We start from the raw sequence: 24915 nt of genomic DNA, 5'->3' as shown, positions 1-24915 counted from the left end.
TTATAAATAAAGTTTTATTGGAACTCAGCCACACTCATTTATTGATGTATTGTTTATGGTTACTTTTGCACTCCTTCAGCAGAATTGAGTAGTGTTGACAGACACCATGGAGCCTACCAAGCCCAAAGTAATTACTGTTTGGCTCTTTACAGAAAGCGTTTCCTAGCCTTCATTCACTCTGTGACGAAAGAAACAAATAAATAGAAAATTATAGTAAAATAATGACAGAGGACTCTGGGAGTAGTCAGGAGGATCAGACAGACTTTCTAGAACAGATGCCCTCTCAGCTGAGACCTAGAGGCTGCACTGGAGTTAATAAAGTAGAGGAGAAAGGAAAAGTATTCCAGATAGCGAGAACAACATCAGCAAAGGCCCAGAGGTGAGAGAGTGTGAGTTATGTTCAAGAACTAAAGGAAGTTCATCATGGCTGGGGGGCAGAGGACAGATGACACAAAGCTTTGCAGGTAGGATTAAAACATTTCGATGATTTCCTGAGGGCAACGGGGAGCTACTGAAGGATTTCCAGCAGGAAAACAACATAATTAAGTTTGTATTATAGGGAGATCATTCTTTCTGCAATAAAGGTGGATTTAAGGCTTAAGTGGAAGGGTGAGGAGCAAGACTGGAGGCAAGGAGGTGCCCCTTTCAGTAATGTGGAGGGAGGATGGCAGCCTGGACCAGGGGAATGGCCATGCAGTTAGGAGAAGGGGATTGTTTGGAGACATATTTAAAGAGGCCTACCTCATGGCATACAGCAATTGATTGCACTTCATGAATGTCAAGTGAAAAGGAGGGAAGCATGAGCAAGGAGCCATTCTCTGAGATGGGGACCAGGTTGCGGATGGAAGGAGATGACAGTGTCCATGGTGAACATGCCTATGGGATACCAACAGGAGATGTCACATTGTATTCATTGCAGAGCAGCATATCCCTTTCATTTTACTCTTGAAGACAATTAGAGAGTCTCTGTTAAATGTTGGGTAATACCCAGGTTCAGGATACTGGTGTTAAAGAACTCCACCCACTTCCACCACCACCATCCCCTCTACCCACTTTTTCACACACGGATTTGCCGTACCTCCGCTTTGGGAACTTTATTTGCCTCTCCAGAGGGCCCTGCCAGCCACCCTGGCCTCCTCCCAGTTTCCCAGACAAGCCTTGGTTGTTCCCACTTCCTCACTGCGGTTCCTGGGTTTTCCTCTGCCTCTTTTCTCTTTCCACATCCCAATTCCCCTTTAAGGCCCTTGTGGGAGCTGTTATAATTACTGCCTCACACAATGCTTTCTCCTGAGCCCTGACTTCTGCTGCCTGCTGCCTGCTGCCTTAGAGCAAACTCTGCATGGGCCATCTTCCTTCCCCCTTGATGGGCTCTCCATGAAGCGGGTGTTGCCAACTTACTTGGAACCAGATATTGAGCACTTATTTTATATCAAGCAGAATACAGAGCCACTTATATGATCTCAATTAATTCTCACAACTCCCTTGGGAAGGAGGTGTTTGTATTCTTTCCATTTAACAGATGAGAAGGCTGAGACTTGGCGAGTTTAATCAATTGTTCTGAGTAGTAAGTGACAGACTCTCCCAATGCTCATGGCTTAGCTCTTACCGCCAAGTGGATGATGCCTGCTGTCTCCTTGAACTTGACCTATTACTTGCCATCTTGGTACCTTTGTTTGGCCACTATTACTTTATTCCACACCTCTTTATCCTTCCAAGCTTCTGAGTCTGTCAAAGCCATCACTATTATCCACATTTTTCTAGAACAGAAGCCTGGCTATTTCTTTGATTCATTTATTTAATGAATATTTATTGGGTCATGTGCCAGGCACTGTTCTTAGTTCTGGGGATATAGTAGGAAGAGAAAAAAGTTTTTACCCACATGGAACTTTTATTCTAGTGGGAGACCATAGACAGTAAACAAAACAAGTAAAATGTGTAATAGGTCAGATCATCACTTGGAAAAAATTAAGCAGGGGAGTGAGTCAGAGAGCTCAGGGATGGAGTTGCAATTTTAATGGGATGGTCAAGGAAGATCTCCTGGAGGAAGGGATATTTGAAGAGAGATCTGAAGAAAGTAAAGATATCAGCTCTAGTTTGAAGTCAGATAGCGTGATGCCTCCAGCTTTGTTCTTTTTGCTTAGGATTGTCTTGGCTATGCAGGCTCTTTTTTGGTTCTATATGAAGTTTAAAGTAGTTTTTCCAATTCTGTGAAGAAAGCCAATGGTAGCTTGATAGGGATAGCATTGAATCTATAAATTACTTTGGGCAGTATGGCCATTTTCATGATACTGATTCTTCCTATCCATGAGCATGGAATGTTTTTTTCTTTTATTTGTATCCTCTTATTTTCTTGAGCAGTGGTTTGTGGTTCTTCTTGAAGAGGGCCTTCACAACCCTTGTAAGTTGTATTCCTAGGTATTTTTTTTCTCTTAGTAGCAATTATGAGTGGGAGTTCACTCATGATTTGGCTCTCTTTTTGTCTGTTACTGGTGTATAGGAATGCTTGTGATTTTTGCACATTGCTTTTGCATCCTGAGACTTTACTGAAGTTGCTCCAGCTTAAGGAGATATTGGGCTGAGATGGTGAAGTTTTCTAAATATACAATCATGTCATCTGCAAATAGAGGCTACAGTAACCAAAACAGATATATAGACCAATGGAACAGGACCGAGGCCTCAGAAATAACTCCACACATCTACAAACATCTGAGCTTTGACAAACCTAACAAAAACAAGCAATGGGGAAATGATTCCCTATTTAATAAATGGTGTTGGGAAAACTAGCTAGCCATATGCAGAAAACTGAAACTGGACCCCTTCCTTATGCATTAGACAAAAATTAAGATGGATTAAAGACTTAAGCAAAAATTCAGATGGATTAAAGACTTAAACATTAGACTTAAAACCATTAAAACCCTACAAGAAAACTTAGGCAATACGATTCAGGACATAGGCATGGGCAAAGACTTCATGTCTAAAACACCAAAAGCAATGACAACAAAAGCCAAAATTGACAAATGGGATCTAATTAAACTAAAGAGCTTCTGCACAGCAAAAGAAACTATCAGAGTGAACAGGCAACCTACAGAATGGGAGGAAATTTTTGCAATCTATCCATCTGACAAAGGGCTAATATCCAGAATCTACAAAGAACTTAAATTTACAAAGAAAAAACATACAACCCCATCAAAAAGTGGGCAAAGGATATGAACAGACACTTCTCAAAAGAAGACATTTATGCAGCCAACAAACATGAAAAAAAGCTCATCATCACTGGTCATTTAGAGAAATGCAAATAAAAACCACAGTGAGATACCATCTCATGCAAGTTAGAATGGTGATCATTAAAAAGTCAGGAAACAACAGACGCTGGAGAGGATGTGGAGAAATAAGAACATTTTTACACTGTTGGGCGGAGTGTAAATTAGTTCCACCATTGTGGAAGACAGTGTGGTGACTCCTCAAGGATCTAGAACTAGAAATACCATTTGACGCAATCCCATTAATGGGTATATACCCAAAGGATTATAAATCATTCAACTATAAAGACACATGCACATGTATGTTTATTGCAGCACTCTTCACAATAGCAAAGACTTGGACCCAACCCAAATATCCGTCAGTGATACACTGGATAAAGAAAATACACCATGGAATACTATGCAGCCATAAAAAAAGGATGAGTTGATGTCCTTTGCAGGAACATGGATGAAGCTGGAAACCGTCTCAGCAAACTAACACGAGAACAGAAAACCAAACACATGTTCTCATTCATAAATGGGAGTTGAACAATGAGAACACATGGACACAGGGAGGGGAACATCACACACTGGGGCCATCTGGGGGTGGGGGGCTAGGGGAGGGATAGCATTAGGAGAAGTACTTAGTGTAGGTGACAGTTCAATGGGTGCAGGAACCCCCCAAGGCACGTGTATACCTATGTAACAAAACTGCACATTCTGCACATGTACCCCAGAACGTAAAGTATAATAATAAAAATATGCCAGCTACTTAGACATGTTTTCTAGGAATAAAAAAGGAAGAGGCCCAAAGGAAGGTGCACCCTAATGTGTTCCAGGAGTAGCAGGTAAAGCCACATGGCTGGAGTAGAGTGAGATAGTAGGAGAGTGGTAGGAGGTGAATTTTGAGGGGTAACAGGATAGGGAGATAGACAGATCATGTAGGGATATATGGCCCATTGTAAGCACTTTGACTTTTACTCTGAGTGATGTGGGAGCAACTGAGGGGCTTTTGAGCAAAGGAATTACTCGATTAACATGGGTTTTAAAATGTTCACTCTAGCTGCTCATGGAAAGTAGGATGTAGGAGCAAAAGCAGAAACAGGGGAACCAGTCATGAGACTACGGCAACTCTCACCCCAATCCCTCCTCCTCTGCATTAGTCAGTTTTCCCTTCTAGCCAAACAACCTCAGAATCTCAGTGGCTTACAAAAATAAGCATTTATTTTCTTTGTATATGGGTCATGGGTTGGCTGGGTTTGGCTGTTTCAGATGGTCTTAGCTGGGCTCAGTTGGGCTTGGATTCACGCTGTGATTTGGGTTCAGGAATATCCTTGTGACTTCTCCTTCTATTTGGGTTCTTGGCTATCAAAGGCATATTTTTTGATGGCAAATGAAATAAGAGATGAGATCAAGCCAAGTCACACAAGCACATTTAAAATCTCTGCTCACATCACACTCACACCAACCTTCTGTTAACCAAATCAAGTTACATGGCCACACCCAACATCAGTGGAGCAAGGAAATATATACTTCCCACTTTATTGGGAGATACTGCAAAATCACACGGCCAAACCCTTGGGTGTATAATTCTACTAGTGTGCGGAAGAATTGGAAACAATGAACCAGTCTCCACGCCCTGTCTCTATTCTAACTGTCTTCATCCCATTTGCCACTAAATTTTGCCTTGTTTCCTGTTTCTCCTCTTACTTTCATTCATTCATTCCTACCTCTGGTCCCCTTTGACTCACACAATGGTCTTTGTCATGTTCAACTCCAGTTTCACCCCCACCACCCAACACATTCTGCATACCACTGCCCAAGTTCTCTTCCTACTAGCTGACTTTCTTCATGCCAGTCCTTCCCAGGAAACTTCAGTGACCAGCTGCTGAGCAACACATCATTTTCCAAGTGGCAATACATTCTATACCTTCTTCATGGTTTTTGTCAATTCATGCAACACCTTTACTGGAATTATTTTCTTTAATTTGACTTTAAGTCAACTTCCTTTCTTTTTCCTTGGCCTCTCTTTAATAATGACCATGAGAGAGTTATGCATTTTTGTAAAAACATAAAAAATATAATGCAAGTAAAATTTTTTGTGCATTTATTTGCCCTCTGAAATCTTGAGAGATTGGACAACTGCATTTTGGAACCCGCTGGCTTCCCACAAGGCCCCATACCTTCATCCTACCTGTCTGGCCTTACCTCTCATCTCTCTCTATGCCCGTTGCCTGGTTCATGATGCACCCCTCACTGTGGACTGCCCTGGGTAGCTATTTGCCATAGCGATTTCTCCCACAGCTTCTGTGTTTTGTGGCACATATCACATGTTCACATGGGGCTTATCTTGCTTATCTTATTCCGCTGCTAAATTGCAAGTTCCTTAAGGAGGAGGTCTTACTGAATTTTGTATCTCAGAGTATGATGTGGAATAGGCACTTAGTAAACATTGAATTTTATAATTTATTTTTTATTATACTTTAAGTTCTGGTATACATGTGCAGAACGTGCAGGTTTGTTACATAGGTATACGTGTGCTATAGTGGTTTGCTGCACCCATCAAACCGTCTTCTACATTAGGTATTTCTCCTAATGCTATCCCTCCCCTTGCCCCCTACCCCCGACAGGTCCTGGTGTGTGAGGTTCACCTTGCTATGTCCATGTGCTCTCATTGTTCAACTCCCAATTAGGAGTGAGAGCATGTGGTGTTTGGTTTTCTGTTCCTGGGTTAGCTTGCTGAGAATGATGGTTTCCAGCTTCATCCATGTCCCTGCAAAGGACATGAACTTATCCTTTTCTATGGCTGCATAGTATTCCACATGTGGCATATATGCCACATTTTCTTTATCCAGTGTACCATTGATGGGCATTTGGGTCAGTTCCAAGTCTTTGCTATTGTGAATAGTGCTGCAATAAGCATACATGTGCATGTGTCTTTATAGTTGAATAATTTATAATTCTTTGGGTGTATACTCAGTAATGGGATTGCTAAGTCAAATCTGGTTCTAGATCCTTGAGGAATCGCCACATTGTCTTCCACAATGGTGGAACTAATTTACACTCCCACCAACAGTGTAAAAGTGTTCCTATTTCTCCACATCCTTTTTAGCATCTATGGTTTCCTGACTTTTTAATGGTCGCCATTCAAAGTGGCGTGAGATGGTATCTCATTGTGGTTTTGATTTGCATTTCTCTGATGACCAGTGATGATGAGCTTTTTTTCATATGTTTGTTGGCTGCATAAATGTCTTCTTTTGAGAAGTATCTGTCCATATCCTTTGCCTACTTTTTGATGGGGTTGTATGTTTTCTTCTTGTAAATTTAAGTTCTTTGTAGATTCTGAATATTAGCCCTTTGTCAGATGGATAGATTGTAAAAATTTTCTCCCATTCTGTAAGTTGCCTGTTCACTCTGATGATAGTTTCTTTTGCTCTTCAGAAGCTCTTTAGTTTAATTAGATCCCATTTGTCAATTCTGGCTTTTGTTGCCATTGCTTTTGGTGTTTTAGACATGAAGTCTTTGCCCATGCCTATCTCCTGAATCGTATTGCCTAGGTTTTCTTGTAGGGTTTTTATGGTTTTAGGGCTAACATTTAAGTCTTTAATCCATCTTAATTTTTAAGTCTTTAATCCATGTTAATTTTTGTCTAAGGTATAAGGAAGGGGTCCAGTTTCAGTTTTCTGCATATGACTAGCCAGTTTTCCCAACACCACTTATTAAATAGGGAATCATTTCCCCATTGCTTGTTTTTGTTAGGTTTGTCAAAGTTCAGATGGTTGTAGGTGTGTGGAGTTATTTCTGAGGCCTCTGTTCTGTTCCATTGGTCTATACATCTGTTTTGGTACCAGTACGATACTGTTTTGGTTACTGTAGCCTATTAGTGTAGTTTGAAGTCAGGTAGCATGATGCCTCCAGCTTTGTTCTCTTTGCTTAGGATTTTCTTGGCTATACAGGCTCTTTTTTGGGTTCCATATGAAATTTAAAGTAGTGAACTCCCATTCACAACTGGAACCAAGTGAATAAAATATCTAGGAATACCACTAACAAGGAATGTGAAGGACCTCTGCAAGGAGAACTACAAACCACTGCTCAAGGAAATAAGAAAGGATACAAATAGGAAAACATTCCATGCTCATGGATACGAAGAATCGGTATTGTGAAAATGGCCATACTGCCAAAGTAATAATATATAGATTCAATGCTATTCCCATCAAGCTACCCATTGACTTTCTTCACAGAATATGAATTTCTTAATTTATAAGTAAGCAACTGGAATTTTAATGTTTCAAAACACTACTATGAGTTCTTTGAGGCAGATCTTTCCTTTTCTTTTTTTTCTTCCCTGTTCGCCCCCAGGTAAGAAAACAGTAGGTGCTTGTTAAATTTGACATAAGAATTGTGTAGTCTTAGTCCATTGCAGCTGCTATAACAAAATAGCATACTCTGGGTGGCTTATAGATAATGGGAAGTCCAAGATCAAGGAAGGTGCCAGTATACTTGGTGTCTGGTAAGGACCTGCTTTCTAGTCATAGACGGTGCCTTCTAGCTCATGTGCTCACATTGTGGAAGATGCAAGGAAGCACTAATCCCATTCATGAGGGCTCCACCCTCATGGCCCAATCACCGCCCAAAGGTCCCACCTCCAAATGCCGTCATCTCAGTGGTTGAATTTTGAATGTGAGTTTTAGTGGTGGGAGGACACAAACATTTGGACCATAGCATAGGGGAACACAAGAAGGCAGCTAAGATGGATAATGAACAGTGATGATAATTCAGGTCATTTAGCCATTCTTAGTTCTTTTAAGCCTAAGCTGAGTTTGAACATCAAACACATCATGATTTTGATTATTGAAGGCAAAGGAGTGTGAATGTGGAGCCCTTTGCCTTCATCCACAATTGAAAATATGTTATTTGTGTTAGGTAACTACCTCTGTTCATCCTATACTGGCTCTAACTTGGAGATGATGTTGAATTCTTTTCAGGATGTACTTGGTGCCGTGTGTGTGTGTGTGTGTGTGTGTGTGTGTGTGTATGTGTGTGTATGTGTATGTAAAACAGAGAAAGATAGTAGTCCAGAGGCCAACACACCTGGAATCTATTTGTGAGGGTCCCTGCTTCAGTCCACGGCTTGGGCCATTCGTTTATTTCTTGCTAAGTGAACATCTGGGATTCAGTTTGAAACGCCAACAAGTTTCGGTGGGATCTCAAAGCTGTGGTTGGGATGTGGAACTGCTCGCTTGAGGTGGGAGTGAGCAAGGTGAGCAGGGGCTCTTAAACTATTTCTGCAGACTTCAGTTCAAATGCAATAGCCAGAGGGTTGAGAAATCCTTCCCATGCTGGAAAAGCATAAAAAAAAAAAAAAAGAATAAGGAAAAGAGTCAATCAGATCGAAGTGACAGTGCAATCTGAAAAGTGCCCCCTTCCCCCTTTTACCCAGCTCCCTTTCCATCCTACAGTTCTCATATTATCCAGGTATCTTCCTTTTCTAGCAAAAAAATAATAACAAAAAAACCTTGGAACTGAATCGGGAGGAAATGCTATTAGAAAATAAAAATTCTAATTAGTTATAGATGAGAATTGGTCACAGATAATTATTCTGCGTTCTTTGGCTTATGCCAGAAAAGGCTTAAAAGAACTTTTTTTGTTGTTGCTGGATATGTAAATATAGATGTAAATGCCTAGATAAACACACAGAGAGGCACACCATCATTAACAGATCTTGCAGAGTTTGAGTGTTTAGAACAAAAATGAAAGAGAAATTTGTCATTCACAAACTAGGAATGTTTGAATCGTTTACTGTCAGGACTTTGTCACTTTGAACTAACTCAGAACAAAAGAAAAGGCCAATGGGTTCAAACAGGATCATTTTAAACAGTACACTTTCAGAAAATTTGTGCTGAGTTGCACCTGCCCTCCCTGACATCTACTAGCTAGAGTATTTCTATTTCAATTTGCATCTGTCAGTTTCCTACCTGTGGGTCGAAGGGGTTGGAGACCCAGACGAAAGGTCTAGAATAACCCAGAGAGAACTTAGAGAATCTGTGGTGGGCTGTGCTCATGCCATCTTATTTAGAACCAGCTTTGTTGCATTGTTCTGGGGGGTCTTAAAAGGGGAAAAAAATCCTAATAGCTGCCTGAAGTATTTTTCTCTTAATTCCTCGTAGAAATGAGTAGATATTAACCATAGGCTGCTCAAGGTATGCTTAATGTCTTGATGGAGCGTGCTTTTGCAGAATGATGCTAACGCATTCTCAGTCCCTCTTCCCTGCCCCCAACATAGCCCTTCCATATTTATTCCCAGGCAGCATGGAAAAGGGAAAGTTAGCTTTTGGGGGCCATCTGCTTTTTCCTTTTATTAGTAGCACCCCTCACTCTTCTCATATAGAAACCTTATGTGGATGCCCCACCTGGTGTAAGGATGCTCGCCCTGACTCTGGCTTCACTCTGTTCTGAAGCTGCCTCTGCTTCCCTCACCCTACTGCACAAAACTGCTGGCATGAGCCTCTTGCTGCAAGCTCCCAGGACACTCTTTCAAGCAGTATGGATCAAAGTGTTTGATTTGTGCTATTGTGATTGTGACTGTTCAGTAACCTGGTTGCGATACTCTGGAAGGTGCCGCCTAATGAAATACTCTAGTTTTAACAGCTGAAGTGAAATAGCCAGCACAGGGGGCTTGGGCAGCAGCACACAACTTATAGCACTTTCAGTTCTTCACAAAGTTTGCCCCCTTTGGCTCATCTGTTCCTCAGTAATTCTGTTAGATAAGTGGAGTAGATATTCACTCATTTAGTCATTCAACCAACCAATGAACCAACCAACCGATGAACCAACCAACTAACCAACAAGTATTTATTGAGCACCTACTAGTTGCCAGGCTCAAGTGACAGTGAACAAAACAGACAAAAATCTTCTTATGGCACTACACATTTGAATAGATATTCTAGTAGATATCATTATGCCCATTTTCACATGAAGAAGCCAAGGCATAGGGAGATTAAATCCTAAGGCCATACAGTACATTAAAATTCAAATATTCTCTCCAGCTCTCAGAATAAGGAGAATAGAATAGGTCATCTTAGGACTCATCTCATCCAACCCACTGATTCTGTTGATGGAGGAAACCAGGGCTGTGGTTTACGTGGAGTTGCATAGCTCTAGGGCAGAGCTAGAATTACGTAGCACAGGCTTCCTAAGCCCCAGCGCCATGCCCTGTCCAAGAGTTCTTAGACCCTGCAGAGGCATGTAATTCATAGACTTTGTCATTTGTCACCATCCCTCACCCGCTTAATGAGGCCCCCTCCCTCATTACTCAGCATAGATTTCATGGCTCATTTTCATAATTACTCTCAGCACATTCCCTCAATTCCTGGGCCCCTCTCTTACTCCATCATAGTTGCCTGGAAACGCCCTAACCTTGGCTGAATTCAGCCTTCTATTGTTTGCACCCTCTCACCCAGGGGACTTGAATGTTGCTGAAGAAAAACACACACTTCGGTGGACGAATCTCACTTACAGCTCATGACCACTAACCTCAAATGGGCATTGGCTGCCACCCAGCAACCCTCCAGCCTTTCCTAAGCAGCGATGTCTCACCTTTCCTTCTCAGTCATCATACCTCCTCATCTTTCCCTGGCCTCTGCTGAGAATCTGGCTTTGTTTTTCACTGAGGAAACAAGTGGTCAGAAGAGACCCTCCACAGACACCCACCACCACATCTGCCACCCCCCTGTCCCCTGACTTCTGCCTTCCTGCTGTTGCCACAGGTGACCCGTCTCTGGCCCTGCCAAAGGCCACTGCCATCTCTGTGCACTGGGATTACCTCTGTTGCCTGTTCAGGAGCTTAACTCTAAAATTTTTCTCCCCTCTCCCCTGAATCATCAATGTGCCTCTCTCCTATGTCATTCTCATCAGCACTGAAGCATGTCACAATTTCCTCCATCTTAAACAATAAAACCTGACCTGACCGCATTCTCTCCTAGCTGTCAACCCGTTTTCTCTCTGCCTTTATTTTGGACGTCTCAACATCATTGTTCGTTTTTAGTTTCCCCCACTCTTTTTTGAACCACTCCTGCTAATAGGTCATGCCCATCTTTGGACCAAGCAACTCTTTGCAGGGTCACCAGTGGGCTCTTCATTGCCCAACCTAATGTTATCCTCATCTTTCTGTGTGTCTCAGCAGAAGTTGGCTAACCAATTCCTCTCTCCCTCCCTATCTCCCTCCTTCCTTGAAACTCCACTTCATTTGGCCTTCACAACTATGCTCTCTCTTGCTTCTCCCCCACCACACTGGGGGCTGTTTCCTCCTCGCTCTGGCTGGTGTAGCCCAGAACTCAGTCCACACTCCTCTTGCCTTATCTTCATCTCCCATGGTAACCACATCCAAGTTCATGGCTTTAAATTACCACCTACATCTCTCTATCTTGGTCTTATCCCTGAGTGCCCCATATTTGTATATCCAATCATCTGTTGGGCATCTATAATTGGAAATATTTGTAGGCATATCAAATTTAACATATCCAAATCTGCCCCCAACCCCCTGCTCTACCCACAGTCTTCCCCCATCTCGGGTAATGGTAGTTCCAGAGTTTTAGATGCACAGGCCGAAATATCAGCCTCATCCTTGACTCCCCTTTTCTCTCTTGCCTTGCCTCCAATCCATCAGCAAATCCTGTCTGCTCTACCCTCAAATTATTTATAGAATTTGACTACTTCTTAACACCTCTGCGGCTGTTATCCTGGTAGCAGGGTAAAGAGCATTCCCAGAGAAGGGAAGAGCATGTGCAAAAACTCTGATCCGGGGAAAGCTGCAAGAGTAGAAAATCTCAAAAGAGATCCATGAGTGATTCTTTAATCTGGGGAGTTGTCTGCCTTCTTGGCCCCATTATGAGATGTCATGGGGAAGAGGTCACTATAGGAATGGAGCTTTGGTGATTGCCAAGTGGTCTGACTGCCTGAAATGGGTCTGGCCAGCTCTGAAGTTATAAATGACTATTAAGTTGCACGTACATTATTATCTGCTGTCTGTGTGTGTGTGTGTGTGTGTGCACATTCACATGCACACATAAATATGTGCTTTCTTCCACCCTAGATATGTTTTCTTGGAGTCTGAGCCCTAGTGTACTAATATATACCCATGTGCAATCTTCTGGGGATCCCCAGAGACCCATGCCCTTGACTTTAGTCCTAGATAAAGCAACCTGTTGGCTACGGCCTCTGGGGTTCCCCTGCATTATTCTAGGCAAAATTTACTTAGGCCTGTGGGTCAGCCATCCTGGAACTAGAGGACTCACAGTGCCTTTTGGCCCATTCTCTGCAGAGCCAGTGATTTTCCACCGCTGTGTAGACAGGACTCTCGTCCATCTTCTCCCTCACCCCCTTCTTTTCTCCTGAAATCAAGGTCTTCGGAATGCAGGGGCATTTGGGCATCAGGGGCATATGGAAGTAGCCAGGGAAGGGGTCAGAGGAAGGCAGGCTCAGGCCATTATATACTCTACATTTCGCTAACAGCCATGTCATTGGAGAGAAAGTAATCCAAGGTGAGGTACAGGAAAGGTCAAAAGAGGTTGTCTGGTATGTGTGTGTTGCGGGCGGGGGGGTGTTGGGTGGTGGGGGGGCTTTGTGCTTATTTTCTTTTCATACTGGAGTCCTGAGCTGGATCTTAGTAGGATGTGATCCTGACCAAGCCCCCAGAGTTCTCTAGAACCACATAAATAGGGAAAGGATTTCCTGAGACTCTCACAGCCTTCTTCTGAAACCAGAGAGGCAGGGCCGGCAAATATTCCTTGTTTCTATCCTTCCTCCTGGGATTATTGGGCATCTTTCTTTCAACCAAGGCTCCAAAAAGTTAGAGGAGCAGAATGGCAAAGGGGTTAAAATCACAGGTTTTAGTGTCCAAGAGACCTCTATTCAAGCCTTAAGTTTGGGCTGTGTGGTTTTGGAAAAGCTACATAACCTTGCTGTGCCTCAGTTTCCTTATCTTAATGACCATAACAGTGTCTGCTTCAAGAGTTGCTTTAAGGATGAAGTGAGATAATACAGATAAAACACCTGACACAACACTTAGCTCATAGTAGTAAGTGCCCTATGTGAACATAAAAAGGAAGGAAGGATGGATAGATGGACAAGCACAAATATTTTTATTTTATTTATTTATTTATTTTTGAGACAAGGTCTTGTTCTGTTGCATAGGCTGGAGTTCAGTGGGATGATCTTGGCTCACTGCAACCTCCACCTCCCAAGCTTAAGCAATCCTCCCACCCAGCCTCCTGAGTAGCTGTGACTATAGGTGTTTGGCACCATGCTCAGCTAATTTTTTGGATTTTTTGTAGAGATAAGGTTTCACTATATTTCCCAGGCTGCTCTCAAACTTCCAGACTCAAGCAATCCTCCCGCTTTGGCCTCCCAAAGTGCTAGGACTGTAGGCATGAGCCACTGCACCTGGCTGACAAAGAGATCTGTGCTGTTTTGATGGTTAAGGCATACTGGTTGTTAAGATAGTCCTCAACAAAATATCCAAGTGTTCCTGTAGATTTCCCAGCTTCCTTTGCAGCTAGGTTTGTGCCATGTGACCAGTTCTGGCCAATCATGTGAGAAGTGGTATGAGTCACTGCTGGGTCAAGGGAGTTAAGAGCTGATGTACTTCCTCCTTCCTTCTCTTCCCCTGGCACAGCAGCCTTGGAGGCCACATGTTCTCTAAGGTATCATACCACATGGAACAAGCCCTTTACGTGAGTGTGGAGTAAGTGTTTATTGTGTTAACCCACTGAGATTTTGGAGTTCGTTTGTTATTGCCTTCCTGACCAATATAGTCATCTATGAAGGAGACATAAATCTCCTGAATTTCCAACTTCTTGGGATATCTAGGGACAATTATAGTGATAATAACAGTAGCTGTAACAGCTACCACTTACTGAGCCCTGGAGAAACATTGCAAAGCCCTTTACAGATGTTAAACCATTCAGCCCTCTCAGGTATCCCATGAGGTACATGTTTTGCTATTACATAATAATTGTGTTCCTAAAATAATCTTTAGGTTATTTTTTAAAAGGGTTCTTGCAAACATCTTCAGTGAGGGGGAAAAAAAACTGCTTAGGGATCAGAATTTTAAAGTATGACCACAAAGTTCTTTCTCCTACAGAAATGTCAAAAATAAAGGGGTTTTTAATTGCTATTAGGACTTTCAGAACTTAGAAACTAAAAAATAACTGATTTCAAAACTGGTGTAAGCCAGCCTAAATGTCATTGAGCAAATACTGAATACCATGGAAGACAAATCTCAGGTCAACTCGCGGTTAAGCCATTAAAATAAATTGTGGGTTGGTCCACACTTACTATAAGGAAGCTCCATTATATCTCAGTGAAGCTGCTTGTCCCTCCAAAAAAGGGAAGCCTCAAAGGCAAAGAATAATAGCATCATTCAACTAAAATGGCCCTGGGTATTGAGTCTGTAAGCCATTAGGCTTTCCTGCCCCACATATGGGGACCGTTCCTGATCATGACACTGGTATAAACCAACAACCATCACAAATTAGCTTCCTTGCTGAATTGCTCAGATTACATCCAGTTTGCATTATGAAAATTTGCATAGCAGGAAAAAAAAGCCTGAATTGGCTGTTAGACAGGTGAGGAAACCAAGCAAGTAAGCGGCCTTCAGTGACTACAGTAAACAACTAGTGGGAACAGCCCCAGATCAAGGATCTCTGCTCTTTTGACTCTCCAGAGTTCAAGGTTTTTGCCCCTGATTCATAGTGACATCTGTACATCTTCATAGCTGATGATGTCATCTCTGAACTGATGTTTGAGGCCTGTGAAGTTTGGTTCTGCCCTTGCCCGGAGTCTGCAGTCATCATCCCTGGCACTTGCTGGCCTGGAGCAGCAGCTGGCAGGAAGCATTGTCCCTCTCCCTCTCTCCATTGGGAGTGGCATGGAGCTTTTGTACTAGATAACAAAGCTGCTTGGGTCCTTGTTGTTGAGACATGTGAGCATTTCTGAAAGTACCAGTAGACAGAGAAAGAATTCAGGCTGCCTAAGAAGCTGCCTGGGGAAGGGGAAACAATTGAGTTCATTACTAAAGCAAGTAGTCCTGGTGACCTGTAGGGGTTAGCACACTTTGACTTTCTTCCTCCCTCAGGCCTGATTGGGCAGCTGACATCCTACACCTCCCTGAGGAAAGGAGGGGATTTGATGTGCAGTGGGCCATGCCCAGGCCCTGGTGGCCCCTCACCCCTTCCCTTTCCTGAGGGAGGGGAAGTAGTGAGCCCTTCGCCCTGCTCGCCTTGCTTGTCAGTGAGTTTGATACCTCTGAAAGCTGAGTCTCTAAGAAGTTTCTGAACGATGAAGACAGACTCAGGTAGGCAGGCCCTCTGGGAGCCCTGTTTACCCTCTCACAGTGTGACTTCCCAGATCAGCAGGGCTATTGATTCATCAGGCTCCCCTAGCTGGCGTTTCCTACCTTTTGATTTATTCATGAAATTCAGTAGGCCCTTCTGGAAGGTTCTTTGTGTGCCTGATGCTGTGTTGGCTACTGTTGGGACGCAAAGGACTTTTTAGTTGTATTTCCCACTCTTAGTCCTTGAAACTTAGATGATAAGACAGTTTATAATGAAGGGCTAAATTAAGAATTCTCACTACACATAGTAGGTAAGAGCACAGGCTTAGCAGCAGGCACCGGGGTTCAAGTCCCACCAACCATCACGTTGGTCAAGCTTGACTTTGGGCAAGTTCTTAACCTTCTTAGGCCGGTATTTCCTAAATATAGGGGTGCTAAGAGCACTGGCCTCCGAGCGTTTCCATGGAGATTAAATGAGGTAGTGCATGTAAAGTGCTCAGTACAATGCCTGGCTCATGGTTTTAGTGTTATTACTAGCTACTGCTATTAGTTGTCAAAACATATTTGAGAGATTTCAGCATTGCAGAAATCCTGAATCTAAACACACCACCTTCTGCACAGTGTTCCTCCCTTCTCTATTCTCCTCATTAGGGATTGGTAATTTGACTGATCAGTTACCCAACCTGGAGCCACTTTTCATACCTGCACTCCTGTAACTCCCTCAATCCTCACGTACATCCTGTCACAAAACCCAGCTGATTATACCTCACTTCTCTCTCCTACATTTCAGCCACACTGTTATCCTTAACCAGGTCTTCACGCAGAAACCAATCCTCACGTACATCCTGTCACAAAACCCAGCTGATTATACCTCACCTCTCTCTCCTACACTTCAGCTGCACTGTTATCCTTAATCAGGTCTTCACGCAGAGATACTAGTTACCCAAGAACCGTTTTAACTGGTTTTCCTGCTTCCGATTTCACCCTCCTCCAAACTGGGCTTACTGCTACTCAGGAGACATGTGTATATGTATGTGTGTGTGTGCGTGTGTATATATATATATATATATATATATAGATAGATAGATAGATAGATAGATAGATTTTGTTTGTTTGTTTGTGTTTTGAGTCAGAGTCTTGCTCTGTCGCCCAGGCTGGCGTGCAGTGGCGTGATCTCAGCTCACCACAACCTCTGCCTCCTGGGTTCAAGTGATTCTCCTGCCTAAGCCTCTCGAGTAGCTGGGATTACAGATGTGCACCCCCATGCCCAGCTAATTTTTATATTTTTAGTAGAAACGGGGTTTCATCATGTTGGCCAGGCTGGTCTCGAGCTCCTGACCTCGTGATCTGCCCACTGTGGCCTCCCAAAGTGCTGAGATTACAGGCATGAGCCACCGCGCCTGGCCAGGAGCTTTTTTAAAATTCAAACCAGATTATCACTCCCTTGCTCAAACCCTTTCTCTGGCTCCCTCTTACTATCTGTAAAAAGCCAAGCCCAAATTCTTTATTATGGATAAAAAGGCCCTTTGTGGTATGACTGCTGCCTAATTGTACACCTTCATCACTTGTGTTCGCAGGTCACCTCTGTGTTCTAGCAATGCAAGCCTGCTTCCCAAATGCTCTGTCTCCTGGCCCTCCATGGAATACAAAGCACGTACTGCTCTCTCAGTCTAGAAGTCTCCATCCCTGTCTCCTAAAGAGTCCTAGTCATCCTTTAAAATTAAACTCAAAACCATCTTCCTTGGGAAGCCTTCTTTTAACAAGGACTGGGTTAGCTGCTGCTCCACTGTGTTCTCACGACACCTTCACTTTCAAGAACATGGCAATTTTTTGTTTTCAGGTCTATCTTCTTCACTAGCATATGACATTTTTAAAAGAAGGGACTGTATCTTACTCATTTTTGTATGTTCATATTGAAAAAATGACTGGAGAAATGAAAGAATGGATGGATGGGTAAATGGTGGTTGGATAGATGAGTGAATGCTTGAGTAGATGGGTTGATGGATGGATGGATGGTGGTTGGATGTACAGATAAATGAACAGTTGGATGGATGAATGGTTGAATGGATACATGGATGGGTTCGATGAAGTGGCAAAAACTTCTATTTATATCTTACACCCAGGTACATCTAGAAAGGCCTTTAGTGGTTCCACAAAGGCAAGGGCCTATTTCTTAGTGCTTCTCAGTTCAGACTGAAAAGAAAGCAATATGGCTTTGCAACTCAGCAGCCAGTTGTTGTTGTTTTTTTTTACCTTTATGCTCCCCATTGTTGCATCAGGAAAGCTGAGAAGGAGTTTTGATCTCAGCAGGAGAGGTAATACCTAGGAAGGCCTTATCCTGTCATTGCCCTGGCCCACATCTCATTTGCTGACTTCCTCAGTTCTGTCCTCATATGAGTCCTATTCAGTCCTGTTCTCCATTCAGTAATCATGGATTTACTTCCAGCTTGAACTATGGCAGGAGATCTCCACCTCTGGACCCAGAGTAACAGAACAGCAGATGGCATGAGTGTACCATGGCCAGTAGCCACTGTCTGCACCCGGCACTTACCTGTTTATCAGGAGAACAGCATGTCTCATTCTGTTCATTTTCGTGTTCAGGGGCTGCTTTCATAGCAGCCACATGGGAAGTGTACCTTATGCAGCTTGGAGCCTTCATCATCTTTTCAAGGAAGACTTTCCAGGCCCGGCTGTTCGCTCAGAAAATATGAGTAAATCCTGGAGTTACCAGGAAATACAGTATCTAGCTCCTTCTGATATTGAGAACCAGCAGGCGACCTGCCCAAGCTTAAGTGGAAAGGCCCCAAGGCTTTTGGGAGCAGAGCCCCACCCATCTGTCCCAGAATCCTCATTCAGGGTTTATGAAGCAGTGGGCAGCGCACAATTGGCTAAATTTGGTTATATTTTTATTTTCGTCCAGCCACAAATACCGGCAAAAAACTGATGCCTTCCCTTCCAGGAGCCTTGGAGCCAAGCTGGTTTTATTTTTAGCTTCAACTCTGGTTTAGGGTTTTCAGCAAACCGAACACCCTACCCACTGCAGACAGCAGCAAGCTGGGTTTTAGGATTTTTGCCTGGAATGGAGTGTTAGTTCTCTGAATGTAACTCTTACAAGACTTTGTACAGTTGTGACAATAGAGGGTGGTTCCAGACAGACCCACATAAAGACTCAGTTCTTGCCTTGGGGACCTCCAAGAGAGTTCCTTTCCAGGGAAGGCAATGTACACAGAGTGGTTCGTTGCCTTGGATGGATTGGAGGAAGTGGCAACTCTGGATGAAAAGAAACAGAAAAATTAAGAAAGGGAAAGGGAGAGGGAGCTGTTATTTATTGAAAGGCTTTGAGTAACATGGTGGTTCAGAACTAGAGCTCTGGAGTCTGACCGACTGGGTGCAAATCCTGCCACTACCACTTCCTGACACTGTGGCCTTGGGGATGGCTTGACCTCCCCAGGCTTCAGGTTCATTCTGTATGAGACAAGATTAATAATGACACCTACCATGAGCACCGCTGCAGTTATGATCCTGCCTGTGTAGCACGTGGCGTGGCGTTTGACGTGCATGTAGAACTCAATCCATACCATTGTCATCACTGTTGCCATGCTCTTATTGCAGTGCTGAACACTTGCGTAGACACTGTGTCATTTAAGACTCACTGTAACCCATTTTGCAGATCCGAAACTGGGGTCCAAAGGGCTAGATAGCTTGCCTCAGATCCCACAGCAAGAGCACAATATAGCCAGACCTGTGCCCAGCCCCAGTGAATCCCACATACATCACATCAAGCCTTCTCCTGTTCCAATGGCTTCCACCTGTTCTCACTGAGTACATGGGAACTACTCAAAACATAAAAATAGATGTTGCCTCATCCTCCTCTTCCTGGAGTCCCCCACTTTTTTTTTTCTACTTTAGTGATGGGAACACACAAAAAGCAGATACTGGCAGTAGTCAAAGAGCACCAGGCAAAATCAGAGACAGACAGTGGAATGGTGATTGCCAGGGGCTGGAGAAGGAGAGATAGGAAGTTGTTGTTCAACAGGGACAGAATTTCAGTTTTGCAAGATGAAAAAGTTCTGGAGATTAGTTGTTCAATGATGTGAATATACTCAACGCTACTGAACTAACTACACTTTTAGTGTACAGTTTTTTTATTGCTAAGAAGATAAATCTCATGATATGTGATTTTACTGCAATTTTTAAAAAATAAAAAGCACTGGGGTAAGAGTCAGGCTGCCCTCAGCCAGGCACGGTGACTCACTCCTGTAATTCCAGCACTTTGGGAGGCTGAGGCGGGCAGATCACTTGAGGTCAGAAGTTTGAGAACAGCCAGGCCAACATGGTGAAAACCGTCTCTACTAAAAACACAAAAATTAGCCAGGCATGGTGGTGCATACCTGTAATCTCAGCTACTCAGGAGGCGGAGGTGGGGGAATCACTTGAACCTGGGAGGTGGAGGTTGCAGAGAGCCAAGATTGCACCATTGCACTCCAGCCTGGGCAACAGAGCGAGACTCCATCTCAAACAAAGCAAAACAAGAGTCAGCCCGCCCCAGTGGTGGCCAGGGAATTAGAGCTTATCTTATCCAACTTTCCAGCCTTTCCTCCTTGCCTCCTCCTCATCAGGAGTCTCGTGGATGGTATCCCTGCCCAATGCTTACCCACTCGCTGCTTGGCTATCAGGCTGAGTAGCACCCTCTTGACAGTGGGCTTATTATATGAAGTCTTCAATGCTTCTCTCTCACATGCTTTGTCCTGCTTGACCTCCTTCTAGTCGCTCATCCCTCTAAAGTTGTTGTCCATAGACTTAGGAAGAAAGGGGGGAAATGGGAGCAAAATCCCAAATAGGAAAGCATGTCTGTTTGGTGGCAGGGGAAGGGGGCCAGGGCTTTGGGGCCAGGAGCTAGGGGAGAAACTCATCTTTTCTATTCCTTAGTTTGCTTTAGCTCTCAGATGGGGATCATACAGTTATATCATGTAATAGTCCATACTCAGTTCACTCTAAGTAGAAAAATTCATCCAGGCTATGAACTGCTCTTTGGGTCTGAAAGATGCTGGGGACTGTGGGGTGTATGCTTTAATCATGGTTTGGGTGGCTTCCTGTTTCCCTTGCTAGGCTGTGGCAACTCACTAGGGCAGAGGGGCATGGGGCTAGCATACAACAGGGCCTCTCTCTTGGCCCAATGCTCCGAAGAAAGCAGCCTTCATGGAGATCATAATGATGGCTCTGTGTCACTTAAAAACTCAGGTAGCCTTTCTGTGGGTGTTTAGCATTGATCATGCTTAGGAGAGACGGGCCCAGTTGGCCAACATCCAATTTGAGCCATCCCTACTGGGCTGATTTTTGCCACAAGCCACACCTCATGCCCAGACCTTGGTCCCTGACCCAGGGCCTACTTCTCCATGAGTCCCAGTGGGGATGGTGATAAGGGTCTACAATACTGTTAGGGGCCCATGAAAATGTTTTAATTTCTTCTAATATTGGAAGACAACAATGAACTTTTGGGTAGAAATGTTATGTAATAATATATTTGCATTTGTACCAACATAGTTATAGAATGTAATATTAAGAAAAATTTTGATGGAGAAAGCAGCCCACAAAGGCAAAATTGCCAAGGACCCACAAAACTCACAATGGAGCCCTACTCTGGTCCACAGAGCCAAGATGGCCAGAATTCCATTTTATTCCTCAATCCAAGGTGATCTGCCATGCCCTCTTCTTTGTTCCTAAAGCAACTACTATCTGCTCCCATGATCACTGTTTAGGATCCTGAATATTTCCTCTGATATTTCATTTAAGGTTTCCTTTTCTTCTTTTTTTTTTTTTTTTGAGACAGAGTCTTGCTCTGTCACCAGGCTGGAGTGCAGTGGCACGATCTCAGCTCACTGTAACCTCTGCCTCCTGGGTTCAAGCGATTCTCCTGCCTCAGCCTCCCAAGTAGCTGGGATTACAGGCATGCAGCACCACGCCCAGCCAATTTTTTGTATTTTTATTAGAAATGGGGTTTCACCATGTTGCCCAAGATGGTCTCGATCTCTTGACCTCATGATCTGCCTGCCTCGGCCTCTCAAAATACTGGGATTACAGGCATGAGCCACCGTGGCTGGCCCATTTATGTTTTTAGGGGTGTATTTCACATGCCAGTTTCATCACTCAGTAATAGCTACACGGAGCTCATGGTGAGAAAAGTTCAAAAGTCTTGTCTGGGGTCCATGGGAAGGAATATTGTGATCCATTAGTGATGTCTCTCCAAGACTCTGATGGAGACGTGGCAGCACAGCACGTGTGCTGTGTTTTTACTTTTGACTGACCTTTGCTTTGCATTCCCAGCCCGACTCTAAGCCCCGCCAACAGGGACTGTACCTTACATGTGTTGAGCAGCCCATACCGAAAGATGTAGAGAGTCTCTTAATGCCTATTGATTGATTGACTGATTGATTAAAGTGTTATCTGAATACATTTGATCTGGTTTAATGTCCCCTTGACATCCTTCCATTCTCTTTCCTCTTTAGGCGCCTGAACAAGAATAAGCTCCAAGTCCTTCCAGAATTGCTTTTCCAGAGCACGCCGAAGCTCACCAGACTGTGAGTAGAGTTGCCTTGTGTTCTCTACCTTGTGTCTTGCCTGGCTTTGGTGATGTGGAGGATGTGGTTTGTGGAGCGCCGTGCCGTGTGGAGCTTGGCAGTTAGGCCCTGACATACAGACTTGGAGCAGGGTTTTGACATGACATCCACCCCCAACAAACACTTCCAGGCCTGACTTCTTGCTCCTTCTCTCAGACATCAGCGGCTTGCGTGACCAGTGAGGACTAGTGATGTGTGGTAGTCCGTCATTGCCTTGCAAGGAGGGAGGAGATGCTTCCATTTATTGTGGGTCTGAACTTACTTCAGGGAAATTCCCTGAGGTGGGGTTTGAGATAGGTTTATTCACGCGAGACTGCCAGTGGTGTCAGAAGGCAATGGTTTGGACCAAACACGGCAACCTCATCACCTTGCTGGTTGAAGCAGCTCCTGCCTTTTTCCCACTTCCTAGCGCTGCCAGTCTAGGAACCCTGGTTCTGGGGGTTTATGATTTTGTGGGAAAAGGACGAAACGTGTTGAATTTTGCTTTATCGTTTTCAGAAGTCCAGGGTAAAATGAGGAGAGGGGAGAGTTGGAGATACTTCTATTTATTCAGTGGGAGAATTTGGAAGCCCAGGAGCTGGAGTTGCAGGTGAGGGTGGAGACTGTGATTCATGTATTGTAGATGTCAGGCAAGTGCTAATTAAATTATTGACAGTGAACCCGAAATCGTGCTGGCAGTGACTCAGTTCATGGGGTGTACTGGATCGCCCAAGGCTCACCTTTCTGAATGAAGCGACACAGTCCTGGATGGCTTTGCAGTCAAGTAGCAAGATTTACAGCCTGGCTGGGAAGGCTTCAACATTGCAGGGAGGCTCCAACGTTGTGGGCACCATTCTCATTCCCAGTGGTTGCATTTAATGCCTACTTGTGCAGCGAAACACTGCATATAGGCTCTGGGATAAATTGGGAAACATGAAACACATGTCAGTGTGTGCACTTACGAATGAGTTCTGAATTAGGAATATATATTTATATATGTCTGTACACACACACACACACACACACACACACAGACTATATACATAAATTTATTTTAAAAGGGCACTTTGCTGGAACAAGAACAGGCAAGGGTTGGCTGGTATTCCAGTCATGCAGTGGTCTTGCTTGCCTTCTCTAGGACACACCTGCACTTTGTCAGGTCTCCTCTTGCTGTGTGCCCCATTTCTCTGGCTCAGTCGCCCTAGCTGACTTTGCTAAATGTAGGAAAGACTATACCCTCCTTTTTACTCTTCCAGTCTGGGTCTGCCTGGATGGGCATGGGGGCGGAGGAAATGCTGTTCAGCAGCCCCAGGGGTCCAGAAGAGCTGTATAAGCTATGCCAAATGGGCATACCAGAAACCACCCTGGTTTGTAACATCCCCTGCCTTTCATAGCCCTGTCCTTAGATGCTCACATAATCACCATCTCTCCACCCAGTACTGCATTGCACCTTTCAACCTGCTGTTAACTAAATACTACAGCAGAGTATATACTATTCATCTGAGACATGAGCATCAGTTTAAAGGCAATGGGAAGGTACCTGTGAAGCTGGAATGCTGGACGACTTTATGTGGGTGGGGTCTGAGCATCCCAGCTGCTGCAGGATGTCAGGTGGGTTGGTTCTTGCTCACAGAAACCTTCCCATGGCTATCAGGTGATGGCCATTTTTTGCGAGTTGGTTGATCCAGGCAAAGTAGAAATTTCAAGTGGCGATAACAGGTCTCTGAGATTCTGGGAGCCAGGCACGTGGGCATGGGGAACCTATGAGTTATGTCCTCTGCCACGTCCTGAGAGAGCTTGAGAGAGTCACTTTTCCTTCGGTATCTAAATATCTTCATCGGTAAAGGGAGATACCCTCTCCTCCCTTTTTACCTACCTTGTAGAGGAACTGTAAGTATCCAATGAGATCATGGTGCACATGTGTTTTGTAAAGTGCTGTATAAGTGTAAGCACCAAGACAACTATTATTACTCCTACAATTCCTGTCTTTACAACCTCAGTTTCTGATCTCCTTTCTCTGGGAGCCATGAAGGAGACTAGGAGTTGTGATAAGCATTGAGGTAAATTACCCTGAGCTTTTGCTTCAAGTCAGAGAGCTGCAGCTGGGAAGGCAGGGATGATATTTGACTCATTTTGGTATCCATCTCTTGCTGGGTCCATGTCCGGGCATAACTTGGCACACATAGGCACTCCGTCAGTGATGGTTGAATGGGTAGATGAATAAATGAATGAAATAGGCCTAAAGATATAAACAGTGCCCTTGGCAAGCTTTGATTCTTTTATCCACTATTCATTCATTTATTCATTCACTCATGCATTCAGTAAGGTTTTCCCTGGGTGTCTGTTCCAGCATGGCCTCTGTTCTGGGTGTTGAGCTGTAGACATGAAGGATGCCCAGTTCTCTATGTGCCCTATTATGACACACTTTGAATGGCTGCCAAAAAGCTGAGAGCTAAATATAATTTTTTTTTTTATTGAAGCAGCTATATTAACCCAAGTTTGGGCTATAATCAGCAATCCCTTTTTCTCTCTGGGCTTGATCTTTGATTTTTCTTAATGGCCCTCTTGTGTCATTGTCTTATTTTGTCAGCCACTCCAGAGCCTTTTTGGAAGTAAGCAGGGTACAAATTAAAAATCAATAACTGTGCAATCATGAGTGTGTATACATATGCCACTGGCTCTGTTTTAAAAGAGCACTGCATCTCAATAGACACAGTGAGGCATTTTTCATGCTAAATGTGGATTCTAT

The 24915-nt window shown here is 43.8% G+C and overlaps 1 protein-coding gene across 1 annotated transcript in view; it reads left to right on the top strand.

The window, feature by feature from the left end:
- The window catches only part of SLIT3 (slit guidance ligand 3), a 636449-nt gene that overhangs the window by 85959 nt on the left and 525575 nt on the right, over positions 1–24915 (top strand). Inside the window, exon 4 of the mRNA XM_054486980.2 lies at positions 22077–22148. Within this exon, the coding sequence (XP_054342955.1) occupies positions 22077–22148 (72 nt within the window). The remainder of the gene's footprint in view (positions 1–22076; positions 22149–24915) is intronic.

Source organism: Pongo pygmaeus, chromosome 4 (genome assembly GCF_028885625.2).
Source record: "Pongo pygmaeus isolate AG05252 chromosome 4, NHGRI_mPonPyg2-v2.0_pri, whole genome shotgun sequence".
NCBI classification, from domain to species: domain Eukaryota; kingdom Metazoa; phylum Chordata; class Mammalia; order Primates; family Hominidae; genus Pongo; species Pongo pygmaeus.
Note: the sequence above shows the minus strand (reverse complement) of the source record. Positions and strands in the feature narration are given on the sequence as shown.